The 24,776-nt window shown below is 42.0% G+C and overlaps 1 protein-coding gene across 4 annotated transcripts in view; it reads left to right on the forward strand.

Moving 5' to 3' along the window:
* Atosa (atos homolog A) overlaps positions 1-24,357 on the forward strand; it is a 73,640-nt gene extending 49,283 nt beyond the window's left edge. For 3 of the 4 annotated variants that reach the window (XM_057766480.1, XM_057766481.1, XM_057766479.1), the window contains 10 exons: positions 1,311-1,513; positions 1,783-1,908; positions 3,491-5,300; positions 8,043-8,156; positions 10,711-10,790; positions 11,843-11,951; positions 12,998-13,156; positions 17,553-17,621; positions 19,591-19,787; positions 23,402-24,357. In XM_057766480.1, the coding sequence (XP_057622463.1) occupies positions 1,311-1,513; positions 1,783-1,908; positions 3,491-5,300; positions 8,043-8,156; positions 10,711-10,790; positions 11,843-11,951; positions 12,998-13,156; positions 17,553-17,621; positions 19,591-19,787; positions 23,402-23,555 (3,021 nt within the window). In that variant the 3' untranslated portion in view covers positions 23,556-24,357. Of the gene's footprint in view, positions 1-1,310; positions 1,514-1,782; positions 1,909-3,490; positions 5,301-8,042; positions 8,157-10,710; positions 10,791-11,842; positions 11,952-12,997; positions 13,157-17,552; positions 17,717-19,590; positions 19,788-23,401 lie in introns of those variants that run through there. The other variant, XR_009056976.1, reaches the window with a different exon arrangement.
* Positions 24,358-24,776: the final 419 nt, after the last annotated feature.

Here is a 24,776-nt window from a genome sequence, read left to right on the forward strand (position 1 = left end):
GGAGATTCTTACCCTGACCCTTCCAGTTCGTGTTCCTAATGTTAGGATGGTTTTCCTACGTTACCTATTTCCCCTGTATGTTTTTCTTTTAAAAATTTATTTATTTTTATTTTAAGTACAGTGGTGCTTTGCATGTATGTCAGGGTGAGGGTTTGGGGTCCCCTGGAACTGGAGTTGCAGACAGCTGTGAGCTGTCTGTCATGTGGGTGCTGGGAATTGGACCTGATTCCTCTGGAAGGGCAGTCAGTGCTCTTAACCACTGAGCCATCTCTCCTGCTCCTCCCCTGTAATTTTCAATGGTAATAATTTTTGTTATCAATATTTTTTTTAAATGTTAAAACATTTCCATAAGTAGTACATATTTTTTTAATTTTTCTCAATTATTTCTTTAATATATTGAACTTTAAATTTCTTGTTGTTGTTGTTTTGAGACAGGGTTTCTCTGGGTAGTTCTGGATGTTCTGGAACTCACTCTGTACAGCAGACTGGCCTCAAACTCAGAGGTCCACTTGCCTCTGCCTTCCCAGTGCTGGAATTAAAGGCATGCACCACCACTTCCTGGCTTACTTTAAAAAAAAAAAATGTTTAGTAAATATGAGTGTTTTGACTGCATGTATTCCATACCACTTGAATGCCAGATGCCCATGGAACCCAGAAGAGAGCATCAGATCCCTGGAACTGGAATTACAGATAGTTGTGAGTCACCATGTGGGTGCTGGGAAGTGAACCTGGGTCCACTGGAAGAACAGCCAGTGCTCTCAAATGCTGAGCCATCTCTCCAACATTCTAATTTTTAAACTTAAAAATACAAACTTTAAAAAAATCATGTTTCTTTTGATTATTTAATGAAAATAAATTTTTATGTTTTAGTCTTCAGGTTTCAGAATCTTTTCTGTGAACTGGTAAAATTGACGAGGCACACTGGGAACACTCAGTGACCTGTCAGACTTTGTATGTAGCTATTCTTTCCCATAAAATAGAGCAAAATTACTCTTGCCAAGAAAATGTACAGCATAAATGTTGTACAGTGAGTCCAGTGCACAGATCGGCATTTAACAAGAACACAAGACGGCCAAGCCTGGGCAAGCATTGCCACATGGCCAAGCCTGGGCGAGCACTGCCACATGGCCAAGCCTGGGCGAGCACTGCCACATGGCCAAGCCTGGGCGAGCACTGCCACATGGCCAAGCCTGGGCAGCACTGCCACATGGCATGCTCCTCATGCAGATGCCTGCGATTAGAGTTCTGAGATTTAAATACAAAATTAGGACAGTTGTTGAGACATTTGTTTATTTTCATTTTCTCTTAAGTGTCGCCAAGCCAGACGAACCAGATCTGAGGTCGCACTGTTGTGGAAAAATAATCTTCCAATCATGGTGGAAGTAATGCTCCTGCCAGACTGCTGCTACAGCGACGAGGGGCCTAGCGCTGAGGGGACGGATCTGAATGACCCCGCCATTAAGCAAGACGCGCTGTTACTGGAGAGGTGGATCTTGGAGCCGGTTCCCCGACAGTGAGTTGTTAAACTTGGTCTCAAGTTTTCCAAGACCTCTTACACCTTACTGTGATATCGCATCATGTCTCTGACTCCCTCTTTTTATGTAGTAAAGATGAGATACTTACTGTGTTCACTAAGTAATTCTGACACCCAGTGACATTAGGAAGTGCATGTGTGTGCTCCCAGAGCACACATCCCAGGAGGCTCTTGTCCCCACTTTTCTCCGGCAAAAGCAGTCACTCTGTATTTGCTGGCCTGTGATTGTGCCTTCTTCCTCCCCTTAGGAGTGGCGATCGCTTTGTTGAAGAGAAGACGCTTCTGCTGGCTGTCCGGTCGTTTGTATTTTTTTCTCAGTTAAGTGCTTGGCTGAGTGTTTCTCATGGTGCTATTCCACGAAATATCCTTTACAGGTAAGTCTAGGGGAAGAGGGACAGTGCATACTCACGGCCAGTTTACTGAATGGTGTCTTACCTGTCAAAAGCGAATTTCCTTAATTTTAAAATGAAAATCAGTAAAAGTTTTTCTCAAAACAAGTTAAGAGTAATATTATGGGTAATCTTGTTGGGTTAAGTCTTGTTAAGATAGCTTGGTGGGTTAAATTTGTGTAGAATAATGTTTTGAAAGCATTCAAGCTTACTTTAGGAAGCCAGTCCAGCCTTAATGTCATGATAAAGTAGAAACAGAAGCCACATGGGTTTGTTACTTCTTTTGATGAATAGAATTTTCTATCTAAAACACATAAACATTGTTGGGCATAGCACTGTGTGCCCACAGCTGGGCGGTGGTGGCGCACGCCTTTTATCCCAGCACTCGAGAGGCAGAGAGGCAAGTGGATCTCTGTGAGTTCGAGGCCAGCCTGATCTATAAGAGCTAGTTCCAGGACAGGAACCAAAAGCTACGGAGAAACCCTGTCTCAAAAAAAAAAAAAAAAAAAAAAAAAAGTACTGTGTGCCCACATCACCAAGTTACTGAGGATGCTGGGGTAGGAGAATTGTTGAGCAGTGAGTTTGAACCTGAGAAAAATAGCAAGAACTTGTCTTTTAAAAAAAAAAGTACATGGCCGGGCGGTGGTGGCGCACGCCTTTAATCCCAGCACTCGGGAGGCAGAGGCAGGCGGATTTCTGTGAGTTCGAGGCCAGCCTGGTCTACAAGAGCTAGTTCCAGGACAGGCACCAAAGCTACAGAGAAACCCTGTCTCGAAAAACCAAAAAAAAAAAAAAAAAAAAAAAAAAAGTACGTGTGTGTGAGTTCCTGTATGCATGTGTGTGTGATTGTGTATTTGTATGTGTACACAAACATGCAGACTGCAAAGCAACTAATATTTTTATGCAGGTTAAATAGTTTCTAAATTATCTTGCTCAATTAAAATGAGCAGAACCCACTTAATAAATGCAAAGTCCTTTTTCCTTTCTATTTTGGTAAATATGATTAAATTATAATATTCTTGAGCTCTTAGTGTTTAAGTTCTTAAAAAGATATCTCAGCTGCTCATGGTGCCTCATGCCTATAATCCCACAGACAGCTAAAGTAGGAGGATCATTGCAAGTTTGAAACCAACCTGTGCCATGTAGTAAATTCTGGGACATCCTGGGCTACAGAGTGAAACTCTGTCTTGTTTGTTTTATTTTTATTTTTGTTTGGGGGGGCAGAGTTTCTCTGTGTAGCCCTAGCTGTCCTAGAACTCATTATGTAGACCAGGCTAGCCTCAAATTCAGAGATCCACCTGCCTCTGCCTCCCAAGTGCTGGGATTAAAGGCGTGCAGCACCACAGCCCAGCTATGAAACTGTCTTAAAGAACAAAATATTAAGAACAGTCATTACCAAGTACTCTGTTGTGCCATGTGTGTTGGTTTTGGCAGTGACATGCATGGTAAAGTGCTGAGTGTGGACCTTGGTGGGAATTAATGCATAGCACATGGCTGCCTTTTCCCCTGAAAGTGTTGTGCAGAGGCAGAGGGCTGCTTATGACTGACCTGTGTTGTTTGGCCCTAGAATCAGTGCTGCTGATGTCGACTTACAGTGGAGTTTTTCACAGACTCCAACTGAACACGTGTTTCCTGTTCCCAACGTCTCTCACAACGTGGCCTTGAAAGTCAGTGTTCAGTCCCTGCCCAGACAAGCTCATTATCCGGTTTTGACCTGTAGTATTCATACTAACATTCTTTATGAGAAGAGAATTCAAGAGCAGGAGCTAAAAGCCTATCAACACCGTGGCCCTGGTGAAATAGAACACCATTGTCCCAGCAGCTCCCAAAGTGTGTGCAGCAAACACACATGGACCGCAGCACCCGGGAGTGCCCTGCATGTAAGAAGTGGCGTGACTCCTGAGTACACTGCAGCCATTAGAAATGTCAGGCTCTGCCCAGTCACAGGCAGCAAGTCTGATCATGAGGCATCTCAAGACAGTGTCCTGGGCTTCAATGGCACCACGGGAGAAGTAAGGTCATCACAGGAGGCGTCAGTGAGAACTTTGAAATCATTCTCTTTGATCGATTCCAGTGTCTCCAGCTGTCCGAGCTCCCGGCAGGCAGTGGGGGAGCCTAACCCTCTAATTGACTCCTTGATTCAGGATCGACAAGAAGTCATTGCCAGGATTGCTCAGCATCTGATCCACTGTGACCCCAGCTCCTCTCGCATGTCTGAACACCCCTTCAATACCCAGGAGTCCACCTCACTTAGCTCCAAGCTTCACCGCATTTCCCAGGACAATGAGAGTGTGAGGAGATGCAGAGAAGGATCTTTTGGGAGCCCAGATATTAGTACCACAGAAAACGCCAGTGAGGGGAAAGGGAAGTCGGAAACTACGCAAGGAGAAAGCTGCACCTCTCACAGCCCTTACCTTCGCCAGCCTGCTGGGGAGGCGAACCCACTAATTGGCTCTTTGCTCCAGGAGCGACAGGACGTCATAGCCAGGATCGCACAGCACTTGGAACACATCGACCCCACAGCTCACATTCCCCGGCCTACATTCAGCAAGCATGACTCCAATTCCATTCCTTCTAAAGTGTTCAGGAGTTCATATGATGGCAAAACCTTGTTGAAGAAGAACAGAGAGAATGCCTCTATTTCTGCTTCACATGCAGAAGCGTCCTTACTGGGAGCCAGAGGGGATGGGAAAAGCCCAAAACCTAGTAAATGCTTCCGATCTTTCACATATGGTCCCCAAGAAAAGCCTCTGACACATGAAGTAAGAACTCAGCATCAGATGCATCCTGGTGACATCATCCACAGCGCCGGGCAGGAGGCACAGAACAAGGCTGTTGGCTTACTGACTTCCTCTAATATGGCTCTCTCCAATGAAAGTAACATGGGTTTGATTAGCAGATTGGAAAGTACACCTTGTAAATCACAATTTAAGGAACATGAAATGAGCCGTGAAACTGAGAAACAGTGTTCACATTGCAACAGTATTGACAAACAGATTTGCACAAATAAATGTACAGAGAAAATAAATAACGAGAATTATAACCCAGGATCTCTCAGTCATATCCAATGTGATGATTCAAATGGTATTGACTCACAAATAAAAGTTACTGTGTTGGAAATGTCTGACTGTTTCAGTAAGTACAAAACTAATTGTTCAAATAAAGACTCACAAAGATCAAAGACTTGTGAGCAGAGCAGTCAGCTTAGCACAGAACATGACCTCAGTGATGGTACTGAAGGCTCCAGGTGTACAGCCTCAGACCAGCTGGAAACTGAGCAGGAGGAAAAAGAAGATTCTGTCGATGGAAAACCTCAAAGGAAAAGTGTGAAGTATTGTTTGTCTACGGGTGAAAGACTGAAAAATGCAGACACGTTGGTAGGTAACATGTAATATTTCGAACATAATTTTCAACTACTAGCTGTTAACTGTTAGTCATAGGAGATCTGGTTACAAAGGCCCCAATGTGCTTGCTATCTGTAGAATACCTAGTCTGGTATGGCAAACCTTCTACAGAACTATTAATATCCTCACCAGTAGCCCACTAGGTAACAGAAGTAGATCACGGATCTCATGGTTTAAAATGCAGTGTGTGGTCCCTTTTTTTTTTTTAATACATTTATTTATTATGTATACAATATTCTGTCTGTGTGTATGCCTGCAGACCAGAAGAGGGCACCAGACCCCATTACAGATGGTTGTGAGCCACCATGTGGTTGCTGGGAATTGAACTCAGAACCTTTGAAAGAGCAGGCAATGCTCTTAACCTCTGAGCCATCTCTCCAGCCCCGTGTGGTCCCTTTTTTAAAAACTGCAATTACAGGAGTCAGTTTTCCCAGGTCTGTGAGGTCTGTCGTTTCTACCCTCAGCACCATCTAAAGGCCACATGACCTGGCCTTTATGTTTGGCCTGTAGATGCAGGAATGAGTGCTGTTTATAAAAACAAACAAAAAACCCAGTTGATTTCTGCATTCTTTACAGCCTCCTCTTGGTGATGTCACATGATTATAGAGCACTCAGTTCCTTTTGACGCTTTGTCGGGGGTCAGGTACAATAGTGGGGGAAACTGAGGCTCCAAGTGTTGGATGTGCCTAGTGCACTCCTTACCCCCTTTTCAGATTTCTTGTAATCCAGGGTTCTATTGCTCCCTCATATTAATCAAGGACAAATCTGTGGGCTGTGCAAGTCCTCAGTTCACTTGGATTTTTCCTGTTGGCTTTTTATTTGAGTATTGTAAACAATCAGTAGAAAATAACCAGGAATCAGACACCCCTGTCAGCTTGGTAAGTTTTCAAGCCACTCTGGCCTGGCACAGATGTTGCACAGCAATGAGTTAGGCTGTCTGCAAGAGTTCCACTAAGTGGTTAATCAGAGGACTTAGTTCCTGGTCCCCCCCCCCCTCACAGCTTAGTCCTTGAGTCACACCAAATCAACCATATAATTCTGAAAATGATAATCGCTCTTTATAGTGCATGAACCTTTAACATACTGCTTAAGTAGGAAAGTACACCCTAAAAGTGCAATAGTCACGAAGACTTACTGTGGCCTTAACAACACTAGATGTTTTTGGAGAGGCACAGTGGAGCATGCCTGCAGTTCCAGGATTTTAGAGCTCAGGGAAGAGAGATGTGGGCTCAAGGCCGCCCTGTCAGGTGAGCAGGCCCTTCAAGAGTAATTTGGATATGTTTTTTGTTTTGTCTCTAGCACTGACATGTTTGTTCCTGGTTTTATTTTTCATAAAATTGTGTCCCACTTGCGATGTGCTCTAGGGCAGCACACTGTGTGGGTGTTTGTCTGCCCAAACCCTCCCTCTCCTTGGGTCAGGCGCTCTTTTCCCACAAGCCGGAAGGGCTAAATAATGTCCTGGTCACTAAGCTGGGAAATGTTAGAATTGTGGCCAACTCAGCCTTTTTTAGTTTTCATTGATATATTTTTTTGTGAATTTCTGATCTTTGGATATAAATTTGTCCAGTTTGTAAGAAGTCCCCCTGCTTTGTGAGACTCTCACGTGGTTGCCCAGGCTGGGCTCGAATACCCTGGGCTCAGCAGTCCTCTTGCCTTAGCCTTGTAAGCCACTGGATGGCAAGCATATGCCACCATTCCCACTTTGCCTGTTTCCTGACTCAGTAAAAACATAGTACTGTGACTGTGTTTCTTGATTTATACTAGGTTTTTTTGTTTTTTGGGGTTTTTTTTGTTTTGTTTTGTTTTGTTTTGTTTTTTCGAGACAGGGTTTCTCTATGGTTTTGGAGCCTGTCCTGGGCTAGCTCTTGTAGACCAGGCTGGTCTCGAACTCACAGAGATCCGCCTGCCTCTGCCTCCCAAGTGCTGGGATTAAAGGCGTGTGCCACCACCGCCCGGCGATTTATACTAGTTTTTAGGAAAGATTTTTTTACTTTTATTTTATGTCTGTAGGCACTTTGCCCATATATATGAGTACCACATGTGTGTCTGGTGTCCACAGAGACCGGAGGAGGGCACTGGATCTCTGTAACTAAAGGTACAGATGATAGTGAGCCACCATGTGGATGCTGGGGACCACACTTGAGTCCTCTGGAAGAGCAGTAAGTGCTCTTAACTGCTGAGTCATCTCTCCAGCCTGTTTTATATTTCTGAACTTGTCAAACCAAATTAAATCCCCTAAAAATGGCTCTTGTTACTGATATGGTTTTATACTTTACAGTCTTAACTTTGTTTTCCAGCTTTGTTTTTCATAAGTTAAAACAGTTGATGCTAGACTGTGAGTGAACATGCTGGTAAAACAGTTGCATTGGGCACACTTCAGAACTTTTGAAGCAAGATATCAAAAACACACACTGTTTTCTGTGCTGATGTATGTGTGTGTTCGTACATATAAAAACACACACTGTTTTCTGTGCTGATGTATGTGTATGTTCATACATATAAAAACAATGTTCTGTACTGATGTGTGTATGTATGTTCATACATATAAAAACAATGTTTTCTGTGCTGATGTATGTGTATGTTCATACATACAAAATGGAAAGGGATCTTCAGTTTTCCCACCAAGGGTATATACCTCAGACTACATTAGGAATGAATCTACAAATTTGCCATTATTTGGATATTCCCACTAAAATCTAGTACTTTTCCCAACAGAGGGATACACTGAAACATTCAAGCATCTGGAGAAAACATAATTTTCATTCCTTGGATGGGACATCAACCAGAGCCTTTCACCCTCAGACAGGGTTGCCTCTCCTCTCAAGTCCCGTAAGTGCCCTGCGTTCCCTCATGCCCAGCACCTGCAGGCAGCTCGCAAGCATCTCAGCTAACGTTAATTGAAATGTTTCAGAGCCTGTGAAATAAATTTTCAGTTAGAAAACCTTGTGGGTTTTGAAAGTACATTTAATAGCTATATGATTATATTGGGAAGGACTATAAATGGAACAAAAATAAAATGTATTTCATTGGTATTGTAATTTTCCCAGTTCTTTTGCTGAACATTTTAATTGTTACTACGTGTAGAAGAAAGAAAAGATTTTTAAAGATACATTTTTGTTGATAGAAATTCCTACAAAAAATTTTTTTAAGTATCAGCAAATATTGGCACCAGCAGCAGTATTATCTAGAAACTGGTACAAATAGTTCCATAGTTTCAAGTGCAGTGGTTAAAGTCTTGCTTTGGAGGGCGTGGGGTGTTGTTCAGAGACAGCAAACCGATGCAGGAGGCCCTGGGTTCCATCCCAGCACCAGTTGGGAGGGTGAGGTTGGATGACTGCAAGTCAGGGCTATCCTGGGCTAGAAAGTAAGGCCCTGTCTCCAAAAGGTGGGGTTATGTTTGAAAGAAGACATCTGGATATGAAATTATTCTCCTTGAAGTGTTAACACACACAACCATGCATATACACACCTATACATGTAAACCCACACATACACACATGCACTCCATGTGGATAAACTAGTAGAATGGAATGGGCTGAGTGGAAGTTCAGTAGGTGTAAGACAGATATTTAGCAAGAACCTAGCATGACAGACAGAAAGGGAGGGAATGGCAACCTTGAAAGGGCCACAGACAACCAAGTGACCTGCTCAGGACGTCCAGCAGAGCATGGAGAATGAAGAAGAAGAGGAAGCCAGAGGTTTTCTGAAGCATGAGTCAGGCTGAGAATTGTACAGACTCGTTCTTTTTTATTTGTTTTTGTTGGTTTGTTTTATATGGTCTGGCTCTGGGACACATTTGATTCAGAGATGTTTTCAGTGGTATTAAAAGGTTGAACCCATTTGAATAAGCAAATGCTAGGAAAGTGCCCTACCAATTTTTTTTTTTTTGTGGTCTGGGGTGGTTGGCTTTGAGGCAGAGTCTCCCAGAGTTTTCCATTCTGGCCCTGAGCTTCCTGTCCTCTTGCCTCAGCATCCTATGAGGTTTATCGGGTTACCATCTCTCCCCAGCACATCAGATTTTTTTATGCATATCTTATATTAATTCCAAAAACAGATAAAATTCTCATGTTGTATCTGACTATCTTTGATTTGCCCTTAAGTAGAGTTTCCATTTTTAATGTGCTTTGATAAGTGGTTTACGAGAAATATAATTTAGTGTATGCTGGTGATTGAAAATCCAGAGCACTATTTTTTAAAGCCATTCTCTGAAAAGTATTACATTTCTTGGGACTGTTATAGTGGATAGGATGCCAGCACTCTCATGCCCCTTTTAATTTAAGCGCTTAAGTGGTATAGGCTACACACACACACGCACCTACCCCAAGTACACAGATATATAAGGTATACAAGTAAAAGTCTTGGGATGGAAAGATAGTTTAGTAGGTAGTGCTCAGCTCACAAGCCTGAGGAGCTAAGTTCTGATCCTCAGTGCCAATCAAGAGCACCCACTATAGCATGTGTCTGTAGTCCTGGGGATGGGAGGCAGAGACGAGGGGAGAGGGGAGCTCTGGCATTTGCTTAACCACCAGTCTAGTAGCATCAGTGAGCCCCAGGCTCAGTGAAAGACCTTGACTCATAAAGGGAGGTAAGGAATGACTGAAGAAGACGCCTGACATTGACTTCTGACCTCCACACGCGTGCATATCTGTAAACACATGCTTGCACTTGTACACAAATTCATACAACACACACACACACACATGAGTAAGAGTCCTTGTACAGAGACACCACACAAGCTTTAGTTTTGGGAAAATCCTAGTTCCATTTAAAACATAGTCAAAGTGTTTTTATGAGTATCTGGGGTTTTCCCATATTAGTTAATAGAATGAGAATGAGAGAAAAATATGTGGTAAGCCTCATTATTTGAAGTAAACTGTTAATTAGAGAAATTTTATTACTTTAAGGATATGCCTGGGCCAGCGAGATGGCTCAGCAGATAAAGGTGCTTGCTGCCAAGTCATATGACCTAAATTCAATCTCTTGGACCCACATGATGGAAGGAGAGAACTGACTCTGTGTGTGTCCTCTGACCTCTATATGTGTGCCCTTGCATGCATGTACCCACACATGTACAAAACAGGAGATAAATGTCATTTAAACAATATGCTTTGGCTGGAGAGATGACTCAGTGGTTAAGAGCACTGGCTGCTCTTCCAGAGGTCCTGAGTTTAATTCCCAGCAACCACATGGTGACTCACAACCATCTGTAATGAGGTGTGGTGCCCTCTTCTGGCCTATAGGCATACATGCAGGCAGAACACTGTATACATAATAAATGAAATCTTAAAAAAACAAAACCATATGCTTAACTTGGATTTTCTAAGTGTTTTATTAATTTAAAAGGTAGTCCATTAAACAATACAACTAATTATTTTGCCTTTAGGTTCCTCAAAGAAAAACACAGTCGGGTTGCTTTGATCTGGACACATCGCTGCTGCATCTGAGAAGTTTGTCCTCTAGAAGGTAACGACTCAGAGTGTGTGTATGTGTGTGTGTGTAAAACAATGGCACAGCAGACCAGTGCAGCAGACCTGCTGACTCTCAGTCAAAGTGTAGTAAAAATATATATTTTTTCTTGGGGCTAGAGAAATAGCTCAGTGGTTAAGAGCACTGGCTGCTCTTGTAAAGACCCTGGTTCAATTCCCAGCACTCACATGGTGGTTTGCAACCATATGTAACTCTAGTTGCAGATGTAATCTGACCTTCTTATGGCCTCCACAGACATGTGCACAGATGTACATACAGACAAAACATCCCTTGTACATAAACTTTATAGAAATCAAAAATTTTTAATTAAAGAAAAAGGAAGTCTTGTTTTCATCATGATGTCGCACACACAGCGAGCCTCACTGTGCTCTTGTCACCGTAACCAGAAGCACACCAGTTTACGGTTTGACATAGTCATTCATTGTCACCGTAACCAGAAACACACCAGCTTACAGTTTGACATAGTCATTCATTGTCACCGTAACCAGAAACACACCAGCTTAAGGTCTGAAGTCGATTCATTCATTTCTGATCCTTAACCTCTGTCTTCTAGCCACATTGCCTCCCTCCCTTCTTCCTTCCTTGTCAGCACTGGGATCCAGCCAAGGACTTCATATACAGTAGTTAAGCATTCTACCACTCTCTGGGCTCTATCTCCAGCCCAGTAATCACAGCCACATAATTTTGCCTTTGAATTCTTGTTTTCAGCTGAAAGTGAGATGGATGTAAAATTCTGAATATCATACATTTCCAGTAGCTTCCGCTCTGCGATGTATTATAAATTATACCTTGAAACTCGTCAGTGAATGATGTTTGTATGTATGTATGTATTCTTTACCAAATACTAGCAATAGAATATTTAATATGAAATTTCACTACAAATTTTGTCTTAAAATTTGATAACATTAATTTTATTATAGTAGTTTGAATTAATTTCTAATTCTAATGAGCTTTTACTCCTTTTTACAGATGTAAATAAAAAATATTGCAGTTAATGTGTTCTTTTTTCCTTGTTTTTTTTTAAACAGCTCTCGACCATGTCTGAATATTGAAGAGGACCCAGATGCTCATGAAAAACCTTTTCTGAGTTCGAGCGCTCCAGCAATCACAAGTCTTAGTCTCCTAGGAAGTTTTGAGGTAATGCTGTTTTGAAACTGTTTTAGGGGTCGAAGTTCCCCAAAGTAGGACTATTATGTCTTCACTCTTTCTGAAAAGGGAATAAATGGTTAGACTCTTTCTCCAAAGCCTTGAAATTACTTACCTTGCCCTTCTCAAGTGATCACCTAATTGAAGGGAAGCTCTGCACACACCCTAGTGTGCTCATTGGTCAGTTCTCATAAGCTTGTGAGGGGCTTGAGAGCACCTAGAATGCTGACTCCCTCAGAGGTGGTCCCTGGGCGTGAGCACCAAATGGGTAGGCAGAGCTTTTCCACTCTGGTTTCTGCCCTGTCGTGTCTCTAGTGCATATTTTCTCATTTTTTTTCAGGTAAACTAAACAAAGCCCCATATATTCTACAACAGCATTTTTAAAAGAAGCAATAAATTTTCAACATGACAAATGTTTGGCTTAGCCTTCTAATGCAACTTCTGTATGTGGCCTGTTTAAGTCCTTCTAGCACCTTCTAGGGAGCTCTCTCAGGGCCAAATACCTTCTATGGTAGAGTGTTTTGTTTTATTTCAAAATCTGGCCTATTTTGAACATAGCCTAGGCGAGCCTTGAACTCATAGAAATTCTGTTGCCTCAGATACCCAAGTGCAGAGATTACAGGTGTGACTTATTATAACAGCCATCATTTTTCTTTTTGAGACCCGGTCTCTCTACGTCACCCAGCCTAGCCTTGAACTTACTCTCTAGCACAGTCTGGCTCCCAAGTGGCTACTCATAATACTTTTACTTTAGCCTCCCAAATGTAGCAAATGCATGCTACCATGGAAACTAGAAAATATAGTCAAATATTTTCTTAAATAGAAAATAAAGGTGGTGCATGCCTTCCTTCAATCCTGCACTCAGGAGGCAGAGGCAAGTGAACCTCTGACTTCAGGAAAGCCTGGTTTACAGAACAAATTTCAGAACAGCCAGGGCCACACAGAGAAACCCTGTGTTGGAAAAGAAAGAAAGAAAATGAAATTAATTACTAACTTTTCTATCTTTTTAAAACACAGCTTGTTACTTTGTCTTCCAGGAATCTGTTCTGAATTACCGTTTAGACCCCCTCGGCATAGTTGATGGCTTTACTGCCGAGGTTGGAGCCAGTGGTACTTTCTGCCCCACACACTTAACTCTGCCGGTGGAAGTGTCATTCTACAGTGTTTCGGATGATAATGCTCCCTCGCCTTATATGGCAAGTACTTTTAATTGTCTTTTTCTGCAAGAATCAGGGAACCTAAGAATAATTCACACCTTTGCTTCAGTCCTGTCCTTGAAAGCGTGAAGCAATTCCTAAGAGAAAGTCAGAAAGTGAATACAGATCAATAAGCCAAAATACTGTCCATGACCTTTTTCTCAGCTGGCTTAAATAACAGGTGGCCTGTTTTGCATTTGAAAGAGGTGCTGAAATTTTACTCATTTCTGCATGACTTACTGACGGCTGACACAGTCAGTCCAGCTTGCTAAGTTCACACAAATCCCCAATCTTACTGTACACTCTAATTCCAGATGGCTGCCTTCTCACATGGTTCCTATCTCAGTCAGACTTGTGACTACCTGAGGTTCCCTTACCCCTCTCCCCTTCTCCTGTTTAGTTTGTCTCTGGCCCATCCTTTTTTGATTCCAGGGTGCTAGAGAGTGTGAGTGTGAGCTATTTCTGATCACACCAGTGTCTTAGTGGGGAGTAAGAGAGCTCCTGGGAATTAGAGCACAGTCCTGAGCCTGAGGTCCTATAAATTCACCTTTCCCATTTCCTACTGCAGTGGATTCTGGGTAAAATCAGCATTACCCTGCAGAAGCTTCTGGAGTGTATATAAACACTTCTTCAAATACAGAGGAGCAGTTTGTAGTGATGGTGTAAAGCACAGAGTAACATTGTCTCTCTGTGAGAAGCAGAAATTCTCACAGGCCTAGAACTGTGCAGCCCTGGCTTAGCACCTGCCAGTGGCTTCCTCTCTCCTGCCTTCAGTGCTTTGAAGAACATTAGTGAAAGTATTTTTTTTTTTAAAAATAAAAGCTATGAAAAGCTTTATGTATACCTGAGAGGAGGAGACGCTATACTTTTTAGGGACCTAAGTGGCCATCTCACTGCTCACCTAGTTTGTCAAGGAGGTTAGTTTAGGTTTACTCCATTTTTAGGGTGAAATTTTTGTCAGGGTCCTTCCTAGTATTTTACTTTGATAGAAGATAATGGTCTGGGTGGGAAAGGAAACAAAATTCCAAAATACATTCAAACAGAGGACTCTGAGTAGTTCTTGGAAAGGGGCTAAGTCAGCCTACTGAATTAAGTTAATCCATCCTTTTAAGGATGCCTGCCATCATATCTCAGTAGGTTTAAGGCCAGCATGGGCTATATAGTAAGTTCTAGAAGAGCCTTGGCTACAGAGGAGAATCCTGTCTCAAAAGCCTAAAGCAACTAAAAAGCAATGCCTGCCTGACTTTCCTGTGATAGTCTTCACTCAGCTGCCTGTCATGTTTTCCCCAAGTCTGCTTCCTTGGTAGGTGTGGGTTCCTTTCATAGTGGCTCACTTCAAACAGTCCATCACAGATTTATCTTAAATGTTGTTCTTTCTATTTTGATAGCTTAATCCTCTTTAAAAGGACTGATCATGTTTTGTAAGATAGGACTGTTTTATTAGATGATACATATCACAAACCATCAGGAGTAATGCACCTTTGTTACTCTAGTAATTGTATAACCTTTCCTCAGATTGAATGGTCCCCAGAGGTAAAATGTTAGGACAGAACAGTCTTTGTGGTGGGATTTTGCATCAAACAATTCTTTAAAAATTAATTCTTCATGTTGGCATCAACGATAAGAGTATTCTCCAGGAACTCCACCGTGCCACTCAGCTGCTTAGAAGCTGCCAGAGAAGCCAGCCATCATGGTGGTGAATTCAGGCTAGGCCTTGCACTATGGACTCATGACTGGCCAGGTGCAGCTTCTGCCTGTTTGTAATTGGTCAGGCCAAGGCTGGCAGCTCTCAGTTTTCCATCTACTGTTCCAGATCAGTTTTTGTTGTTGTTTCTTTTGGTTTTTGACATGCAATCCATGTAGGACAGTCTGACGTCAAAGTCTATGTAGCTGAGGCTGGCTTTGAACTCCTGGTCTTCTTGCCTCCACATCCCAAGTTCTGGGTTACTGGTGTGTCACCACACCCAGCAATTCATATTATTTATTACACGATAACTTAAAGATTACTTTTGTGTGTACTAGGAGTCTATCAAGTTTCGTTTATTTTAACCTTATTATTACAAAAATGCCAGCGGAGATATTTCTTTATGTTCCTAATAATTTTATATTAATAAATATCAATAGTCTGGCCTATGAAACAAATCAAGTAATAGCAATCAAATCCTGATATTTGCATTTCCTAACTGTCCAGTGCTTCTACTGGTTTTATATCCTTTAGAGATTGTTGTTTGGCAGCTAGGGTGATGGCTTAGCAGTTAAGAACGCTGGCTATTCCTCCAGAGGACCCAAGTTTGGTTTCCAGCACCCACCTCGGGCAACTCACAACTCAAACTATCTCTGATGATAGTTTCAGGAAATCCAGTGCCCTCTTTGACTTCCAAGTGTACTGTACTCATATGCACAAGTACACAGAATTAAAAAGAAGAAAAAGAAATGGTTGTATTGAGTGCTGTCCTAAACGTAAAAGACCTTTTAAAGATCTTCAGTCACTATCTGCTTAATCACATTATTATTATGTTCTTAAAACTATCAGAGTTGTACATTTCTCCTTGTATGGGAAGGAAGTTGTGAGGTAGGACAGTAACTCCTGACTCTACCAGTGTGATTATAAATTAGCTATCATTTTAATAAGCTTTACCTTTTCTTTCTGGAACTAGAATGAAGAGTGTGTTTTTCATGTAACTGTCCACAGTGCTTGTTCTTGAGTGTCTCAGTGAGTATGCTGAGCACACTGTGGGAAAATACTATGTAACATCCCTGCTGTCTGTGGGAAGTTAGGATCATATGTCAGAGTATGGCTCTCTCTTCACCTTGGTCCACTCCTTCATACTCCCAACCTAAGTCTAGTTTCAAAGCCCAACAAAGATACCACCTAGTGTAGCAGGCCTGTGTTATATTTACCTTATGATTTCTATTTACAATACGTAATGATGGAATCATGAACTTTGTACAGCACACACTTACTCTGCTTGCCTGCCTTAACTACTGGAAGGAAAAGAATCACCCAGAGAGTAGACAAGCGTCAGATTCACTGTTGCCACCTGTGGTCACCCTGGTTATTGAGAAGCTTTTAACATTTAGTCTGAGCTTTGAACTTACTTTACATTGTTTGGACTTTGCAGGAAAAAGTACCTATGCTTAAGGTTAAGGTTTTCTTAAACTTGGCTTATAATGATGTCATCAGTAAAGTCCTGTTGAAAGGAAGATTTGGTTTGGTAGATCTGGAGAGTGGCCAAGCAGACTGCTTTTCCAGCAAGGCCGTATGTGCTGCTGCTGCTCCTGCCGCTCTGAGCACCAGACTATGTTGAGGACCTCGTTGTCTCCTCTTAGATTCGTCTGGGGAAATGACTGCACTTTCCCTTTCTCCTCTCCTCGAGTCTCGCCCCAGAGAGTCAAGCCACTGTGCTTGAGTTTTAGAGCCAGTTCAAAGTCTCATATTCTTAACAAATAAACAGCTAAAAGGCAGTGCCTGGGTGTTCCAGCACTCGAGAGGCTAAGGTTGGAGGAGTTTCATCAGTTCTAGCCCAGTCGTGGCTACATAGAAGGCTTTGTGTAAACAAAAAAGCCAGCCAAAAGAAATAGAAATAAGCTGGCCATGGTGACACACACAGTGTAATTCCAGCACATGGAAAGCAGAAGCAGGAGACTCTGGAGTTCAAGGCCAGCCTCAGCAAACAGTATGTTTGAGACCAGCCTGGACTACATGAGACCCTGTGATATAAAAATGTAAGATTAAGACAACGTGACTCAGGTACTCTAAAGTAGCATTTCCTCTTGGAAAAGGGAGTTGTGTGGCTTTTTCACACAACAGGCAGCCTTGTGTCACTGTGAAACCTTCGTGTTTCACGTTTGCTTTGAACATCTCTTCCTCTGGAAATTTATCAGACTGAAACCCAGCCCTCAACCCCACTTACTTGATGACTGCATTCTTTTCTTCTTTCTGTCATTAGGAATTCAAATGTGTAAGTTGACTCCCTGACTGAAGAATTCCTTCCAGCTGGGGCCCAAAATTTTACTTTGTGTACTCATTACTTTTCCATACTCCAAGACTAATCAAATCATTTCTTTGCTTCTCCATTCCCCCTCCTCTTAGACCAATCCTATAGCCTCACTTTGCTTCCTTATGGCTAGGAAACCTGACCCCTTAGTCTGTGTCTCAGTGGCAATTCTCAGCAGTGCGGCCTTATGTAATGCTGTATGCTGCTTGTTGCAACATGTCCGGGAAGAGCAGCAGTGAATGGTTTCTTTAGAAGGGGGAGCCTCACTGTTTTATTCACAGACTGTATCTCAATGCAATTTCCATAGAAATATGTTACTGAACTTGAATTAACCTGTTGTGTTCTTGCTTTTGTCTTTTATATACCTATGCACTCAATTTGTCTTCTTTTGTTTCAAGGGTGTGATTACTTTAGAGTCCCTTGGTAAAAGGGGTTATCGAGTACCTCCTTCAGGAACGATACAAGTGGTATGTGTTTTATAGCCTACAATTGCAATAATCATTCTCTCACACACATATAGAGCTTAGCCCTTTCTCCTGCTACTGCTGCTGCAACAACCTCGGTAAGTAACAGTGGGGCTGCAGCTCTGTTTGGAGTTGCCATGCTCTGCCCCAGGAATGAGCATTTGGGGGACCTCCATTAAAGAAAAAGATTAGTAAACTAATAGAGGTGAATACTTTAGACAAGTAATACGAATGATTTACATGACACCAACTGACCTGTTTCCAATATAATTAGATCCTGACCAGTGCCTTCTATTAAATATAAACCATATTGAGATTGACCTATATAAAAGGAGACCCCCAGAATAGTAGTGTCACTCTGGTAGGAAAATTTGGGAAACGAGGTATTATTACTAGGGTAATGATTTCTAAAACTGAACCAATGCAATCTGATGATTCCAGGGCAGAGAAGGTGGCATTCCTTCATCTATAGATTCATCTAATTTGGACTCAGGATACCCTTATAACCAGGGCAGGCCTGATGTGCGTTTTCTTACTGTTACCTGCAAGGATAGCACCACAAGTCCTCAATCTGCTTCAGATTTTGCAGACTGGAAGAATCTGGCTGAGGCTGGCTGCTCACACTCAGCCCCTGGTATAGCCTACAGGTTCCCTGAGTGCTGTGACCTCAGGGATCTGATCACACCATACCACATCCGTACCAGTGCTATGCCAAGCCTGTGCATTTGTCTGGCATCTCACGGGGTGAGACAGTAGTGAGCAAGTGCATGTGTACCACAGAAGAATGGCTGCATATTAAAATGAGTTTCTCTATCCCAGACATTTTTTAAAGTTAAAGAGTAACAGGTGCCCGTTCCCTAGCTCCTGACTGTGAAACCCGTGAGGGCGTGTGGATCCTTGGAGAGCTAACTGTGAGCTACCCTAGGAATAAGACATTAACCCAGAAAGAGAAGTCCACCTCTCAGTGGCCTATCTTAAGCATGATTCTATTTCTTACATGGTTTGAAATCCTGGGTCTGCTTGTGCTTGTTGAATGTATCAGCCTTGATCTTAGCACGTGCTAGGTTGTAAACTTGGATCATAATGTTGATGTATTTCTCATTTTGATTCAGTGAGTGATGTCCAGTCCCTGGGATGAGCTTCTGAAAGCATGGCACCAAGTTACCGATTGATGTGTTGGTAATTTGGTTAAAGTCAGTTCAGCAGCTTGGGTTTTTATTTACAAATGTATATTTATAAAAAATGATTCATAGCCAAGAACAATTGAAGTACTTCAGTCTTCTCTGAGAATACGTATTTTGGTCTGTAATGATACTGATGGTTTGTAAAGCCTGACTGTTTGTGAACGATTCCAAGAGTGAAAACAGTGTTGCTATAGACTTTGGACCTAATGAGAATGAGCTTTATTTCCTGGCCTTGAAATGTTTTCAATAGAAAGTCTCCCCTTGAGCGTCTATAGCAATTTTATAGTAAGTAGTTAAAACGGCTGCTTTAAAAATCCTTCTTTGCTGAGCTTGTATTTTTATTTTAAAAATTTCAGTCCATTAAAATATAAGAAAAATTGAATCCACCTTGAGGATTTGCGCTTAATATCCAGTGAAGCTAATATTTGAAATGATGAAAGAAACCTAGAATATTCTAATGCAGAATACACCACGAAAGGTGTGTTATGCTTAAATTAGAACAATTTCTGAAAATCTGAACAATGACAAAATGTGCCTAGTTTGCTATTAATATGAAATTTGTGACAAAAGATTTTGACTTATTACAAGGTTCTCTTATTATGACATAAGAAATGAAGTTGAATCTTTGATTATTTTGTGAACTTTTGAAACGTTAATGTTAGCCTCTGAAATGAAACTTATCCAGTGGAATTAGATTACTAAACCACCTGTGTAGTTACTGGCATGGTGTTCTGAGTCATATAAATCTATCATCATTGTGAAGAATAACCCCTCTGTTATTTCTTCAGACCTTATTCAATCCTAATAAGACTGTGGTGAAGATGTTTGTTGTGATGTATGACCTACGAGGTATGCCAGCCAATCACCAGACATTCCTGCGACAGAGGACGTTTTCTGTTCCTGTTAAACAAGAAATGAAGAGAAGTATTAATAAGGACAACGTCCAGCACACAGCACAGTTATTACGCTACCTCATACATCTGAGGTGATGTTTCAAATTAATAGGACAATGTAACATCATTACACTTGGTTTTTAAGGAAAGGATTTGACTGAGTGGACCAGTACCGTGTAATCTGCTCATGGGGTCTTTTGACAACATGCTGATGTGGAGAACAAGTGGCATTCATTCTTACCACCCTTGCTACTTATTGAAATCAGGGCTCACACTTGTAACTGTTAAATGGTAAATACTAAAAGTCAGAATGAAGCCTGATAATTCAAGCAATAAGTTTTTAAATGAGTGATGTTGATAGAAACTCAGTCTGAGCCATCAGCCTGGTTTGCAGCTAGCAGCAGACATATAGCAAAGTGACAGAGTTGGCTATGGAGCCTCTTAGCTGTAATCACAGCAGCTGGGTGGTAGAGGCGTCTGGGTGCTTTTCCATCTCCAAAATCAGCAATGTATTTTACAGCAGCACAGTCAGTTTGAAGTGGTTCTGTTTCAGGTGGCTGTTAGCAACATGTAGATAGTGACCATATTGCACAGAGGGGTTCTGAAAATTGACTCAGTCTCTCCTTGACCATTTCCTGTAGGGCTTGCTTCTAGAAATCTGGGAGGTAACAGTGCTGACATGGAGGACACATTTTAGAGATGTCTTATCCTGCAAGTTACTGAACTCTAGGTTGTATAATGGCTTTGTTGTCTGTTGTCTTTCTGGCCCATTTTGCCAACGTCTCTAAGGTGCATTTTAAGCCTCACAATTCCCGTGTAGCCCTCAGGAACATTAAGCAAAGCAAACCAGAAGTCAGCAGCTTGTTCCTGTAACTATAGAACATTTTCAGCCGTATCAGTGATTGACTCTCTAATGTCAGGAACCCTGTGGGTCCCGGGTGTCCAGAGTATAACCACCAATGCTGCAACTTGGGGGGTAGGGAGTTAGTTAGACATGCAAGTTCCACACCTGTAGAAGTGACTAGCTGTTCAAGCTATAAGTATGAAAAGCTGTCTATAAAACACAAACTTGAAAAAAATTTTCTAGGCCGGGCGGTGGTGGCGCACGCCTTTAATCCCAGCACTTGGGAGGCAGAGGCAGGTGGATCTTTCTGAGTTCGAGACCAGCCTGGTCTATAAGAGCTAGTTCCAGGACAGGTTCCAAAACCACAGAGAGACCCTGTCTCGAAAAACCAAAAAAAAAAAAAAAATTTTTCTAAAGAAGACACATGGGCCAGTGAGATATGACCCAGATGGTAAACCAACTCCCACAAGGTGTTCTTTGAACTTTACTTGCATGGTTCAAGTACCCCCTCTCTCTCTCACACACACACACACACACAAATTTTTTTAATGTAAAGAAATTTAAATATATGTAAATGTTTCCAGATAGTTAAACCAAGCACTTGGGGAGGCAGAGGCAGGAGGACTGACTGCCATGAGTTCAAGGTCATCCCAGACTATATAGTGAATTTCATGTAAACGTGGATAATTGAGTGATATCCTGGTGCAAGAAACTTAAAAAACAAATAGATAAAATGAGATGTGTAATGAAATAGCAGCAGATAAATACAAGGAGATGTGTAATCAGATAGCATGCCATAGCAATACTTCCAGTGGTTGGCAGTGCTGCTTACTGAGAGAGTGTCTCCCTAGTTTGAGGAAGGCCCTGGATTCAATTTTCAGTGCTACAAAAATAAATAATAATAGTAGAAATAGTAACAAGCCAACACTGGTGACATAGACATTGATTTTAGCAGGTTGAGGGGCTGAAGAGGGAGGATCCCAAGTTCAGCTCTACCTGGGCTACAGTGCATGATCAAGACCAGCCTTGACAGCATAGTGAGACCTTGTCAGAATCAAAAGAAAAAGGAGGGCTGAAGACACAGCTTACAGCCTTTGCATGTATAGTCAACATTTATCCCAAATCAGCGACCTCTCCTTTAAGTCTTCACCCAATGACTAAATACTCAAAGTATTTATATACAACTGTACGGAGCCTAATTGAAGAAATGGCATCTTCCCTAAGGCTTCCCAAGGTGAAAACTTAGGGGAGGAGTGTGAGCCGGCCAGTGAAGTCCACCCTGGCACATGTTGTCACACCAGGCCTTTCCATTAGTTTTGGAGTAAAATCCACAAACACAGACTATTTCTGCTATGCCAAGGAAACTAGGAGAAAATAGCACGGTGTGGAGTCTGCTCGGGAAGGTTAGTGGAAGATAGAAACAGCTCCGAGCCAGCTTTTGATTTCATTTCACCACTAACTTTTATCATTACTGCTAGTGGTGTTAGGTTTGATGATTTTGTTTAACCAGCTGCTAAGAATAGCAGTGATTATCCCAGAACTTGAAGCTTACCTGGCATGATGCATACATCTGTAATACTAGCAGCACTAAGGACGCTAAGGCAGGAAGACTGCTAAAAGATCAAGGCCAGCTGTCATTATATAGTGAGTTCCAGGGCAGCTTGAGTACTGTTGAGACCCAACATCAAAACAAAAACTATGGGCTAGGGGATGACTCAGTAGGTAAAGCTCCTGCTGCACAGATCTGAGATCCAGAACAGACATACAGGCTGGGAAGACTGGCAGCCATCTAGAATACTTGCTCTTGGGAGGCGGAGATGAAATTCCTGGAGTGAACTGACTGGCTAGAGGTGCTGACTAGTGTTTATGTCAACCTGACATACGTTTGTCATTTGGGAAGTGGGACACTCAACTGAGAAGATGCCCCCACCAGCTTGGCCTGTGGGCAAACGTGTGATGCTTTTCCTGATAGACAGTTGATGTGGGAGGACCCAGATCACTGTGGGAAGTGCCACCTCTGGGTTGGCCGTCCTGGGTGCAACAAGAAAGCGGAAGAGCAAGCCAGTAAGCAGTGCCCCTCTATGGCCTTTACTTCAGTTTCTGCCTCTAGGTTCCTGCCTTGAGTACCTACCCTGGCTTCCCAGATTGATGGACTACAAGTTGTAAGATGCAGTAAATGAACCCTTTTCCTCCCCATGTTTGTGTAATTGAGTTTTATCACAGCTTTAGAAACCGTAGTTAAGCTACCAGACTAGCTACGTAGTGAGTTCTGGGTTCAGCAAGAGTGCTCCCCTCATAAATGAAGTGGAGAGCAACTGAGGAAGATACACACAGGGATGCTCACATGCACAAGTACACATTTAAGAAAAACTTGAATCTTGTCTGGGTTTTGTTTTGCTTTGGGATAGAGTTTTATATTAGACTCCAGACTAGTTTGTTACTCAATATATAATCCGTGGTGGTCTCAAGCATGACAGTCCTCTTGCCTCAGTCTACGAATGGTGTGGTTGCAGGCATTCGCAGTAATATACAGAAAGCTTTTAGTATTCTTCAGGTATGGAATTCATTTTAATCTATCCTGAATCATGGGCAGACACACATTTGTCTGTGTGTCTAGAATATGCCTAACCACAAAGCCCAAGGCATAATCATGTAATTGGCTAATGTCAGTGGAAATTGGATACCGTGGATGAGGAAAGTGCAGATACAGCAGAGGAACAGCGGAGCTGAAACGCAGGCTCACAGGAAAAAGAAGCCCTGACCCCACTACAGAACAGGAATGCAGTTTAGGAAATGATGAATCAGGAGTGCATTTAAAGACTCGTTCTCTAACATTATTATTCTTTCTTTCTCTGTACTTAGGTTCCAGAGTTCTAAATCTGGAAAGATCTACCTCCATAGAGATGTACGGCTCCTGTTCTCTAGAAAGTCCATGGAGGTTGATAGTGGCGCTGCGTATGAACTCAAATCGTACACTGAATCGCCAACAAACCCTCAGTTTTCACCAAGATGTTGATGGGGGTGGAGGGGCAACTAAAAGTATTCGCTCAGTACCCAAGCTTAAACGTGAGCATTCACAGAATGGAGTACATCAAATCAGAGCCAGGAGAGTGGCCCTCTTCCATTGTCCTTGACCAGGTTTATTAAAGGACCCCTGAAGTGAGATCCATGACTTCAAGTGGACTGGAAGCATCCGTGTCTTCATCCTTTTCATACTGTCGAAACCACTTCATTGGACAGCTGCAATAGCAAAATCCCCAGTTAGATTAGTGTTTGCACATTTTATTTCTCTTATTTAATATTTAATGTTTTCTTCATACTCAAGTGATGTTTGTCTCTAGTGTTCTAATGTAGCACAATCCTATGTAAAATCATCCTATGTATTTTTGATGTTAATGTTGAAATCTGAAATATATGCACAAGTCTTTAATTTTTGTGTGGTGTGTTTTAAGTGCTGTTCATTTAAGCTACTGAGAATGAAATGTTGGGCTTCTTTAAGATTAATGCACTATGCAAGCATGTATGCTTTTTATATCTCTCCGGGTTAGTTTTTATAACACTCATCCAGGGGCTGTCTCTGGAGTAACATACTGTTCTCGGTGCAGTCAGAGAAAGCTGCTCTATTCCCCTGGCAAGCTCTCAGCCTCATCCCCATTCTCATTCCTTCTAAGGTCCTCCACCCAAAATGTTCTATTTTTCCTGAATCACTACTGTAGAGGTTTTACTTAAATTGTTGTCCCATGCTAGATAATTTTCTCACACTTTTGAAAAGAATATGTACTTTTAAAAACAAATTAATATTTATATTGTAAATATATGCAGAAAACTAAAATGTGTATTTGGCTTTTCTTTTTAGATGAGATATTTATATGACTGTTGCATTAGCCATCAGACAGTTTCCATTCTACCTCTGCAGCTGCCAAGGAGTGAAGCATTTGAAAATTGGAAAGGCTACCAAGCAAGAGAGCTTGACTGGATGTAGGAGAAGCCTCCTCCTGTCATGCTTGGATAGAACACAGCAGTCTTGATATTCACGTTGGGGTGATGGGCAGCATACTAGACAACAGGGCAGGAATATTTGGAGTGCAGATCAGGATTGGGTCACACTCCTGTAATCACAACACTGGGGGTGCAGAGGTTAGAGGATTGCTTCAAGTTTGAAGCCAGCTTGGTCTACATAGTGAGCTCCAGGACAGCCAGGACTACATAGACCCTGTAAGAGGGAGGGAGGGAGGGA

This window comes from Chionomys nivalis, chromosome 4, assembly GCF_950005125.1.
Source record: "Chionomys nivalis chromosome 4, mChiNiv1.1, whole genome shotgun sequence".
Taxonomy (NCBI): domain Eukaryota; kingdom Metazoa; phylum Chordata; class Mammalia; order Rodentia; family Cricetidae; genus Chionomys; species Chionomys nivalis.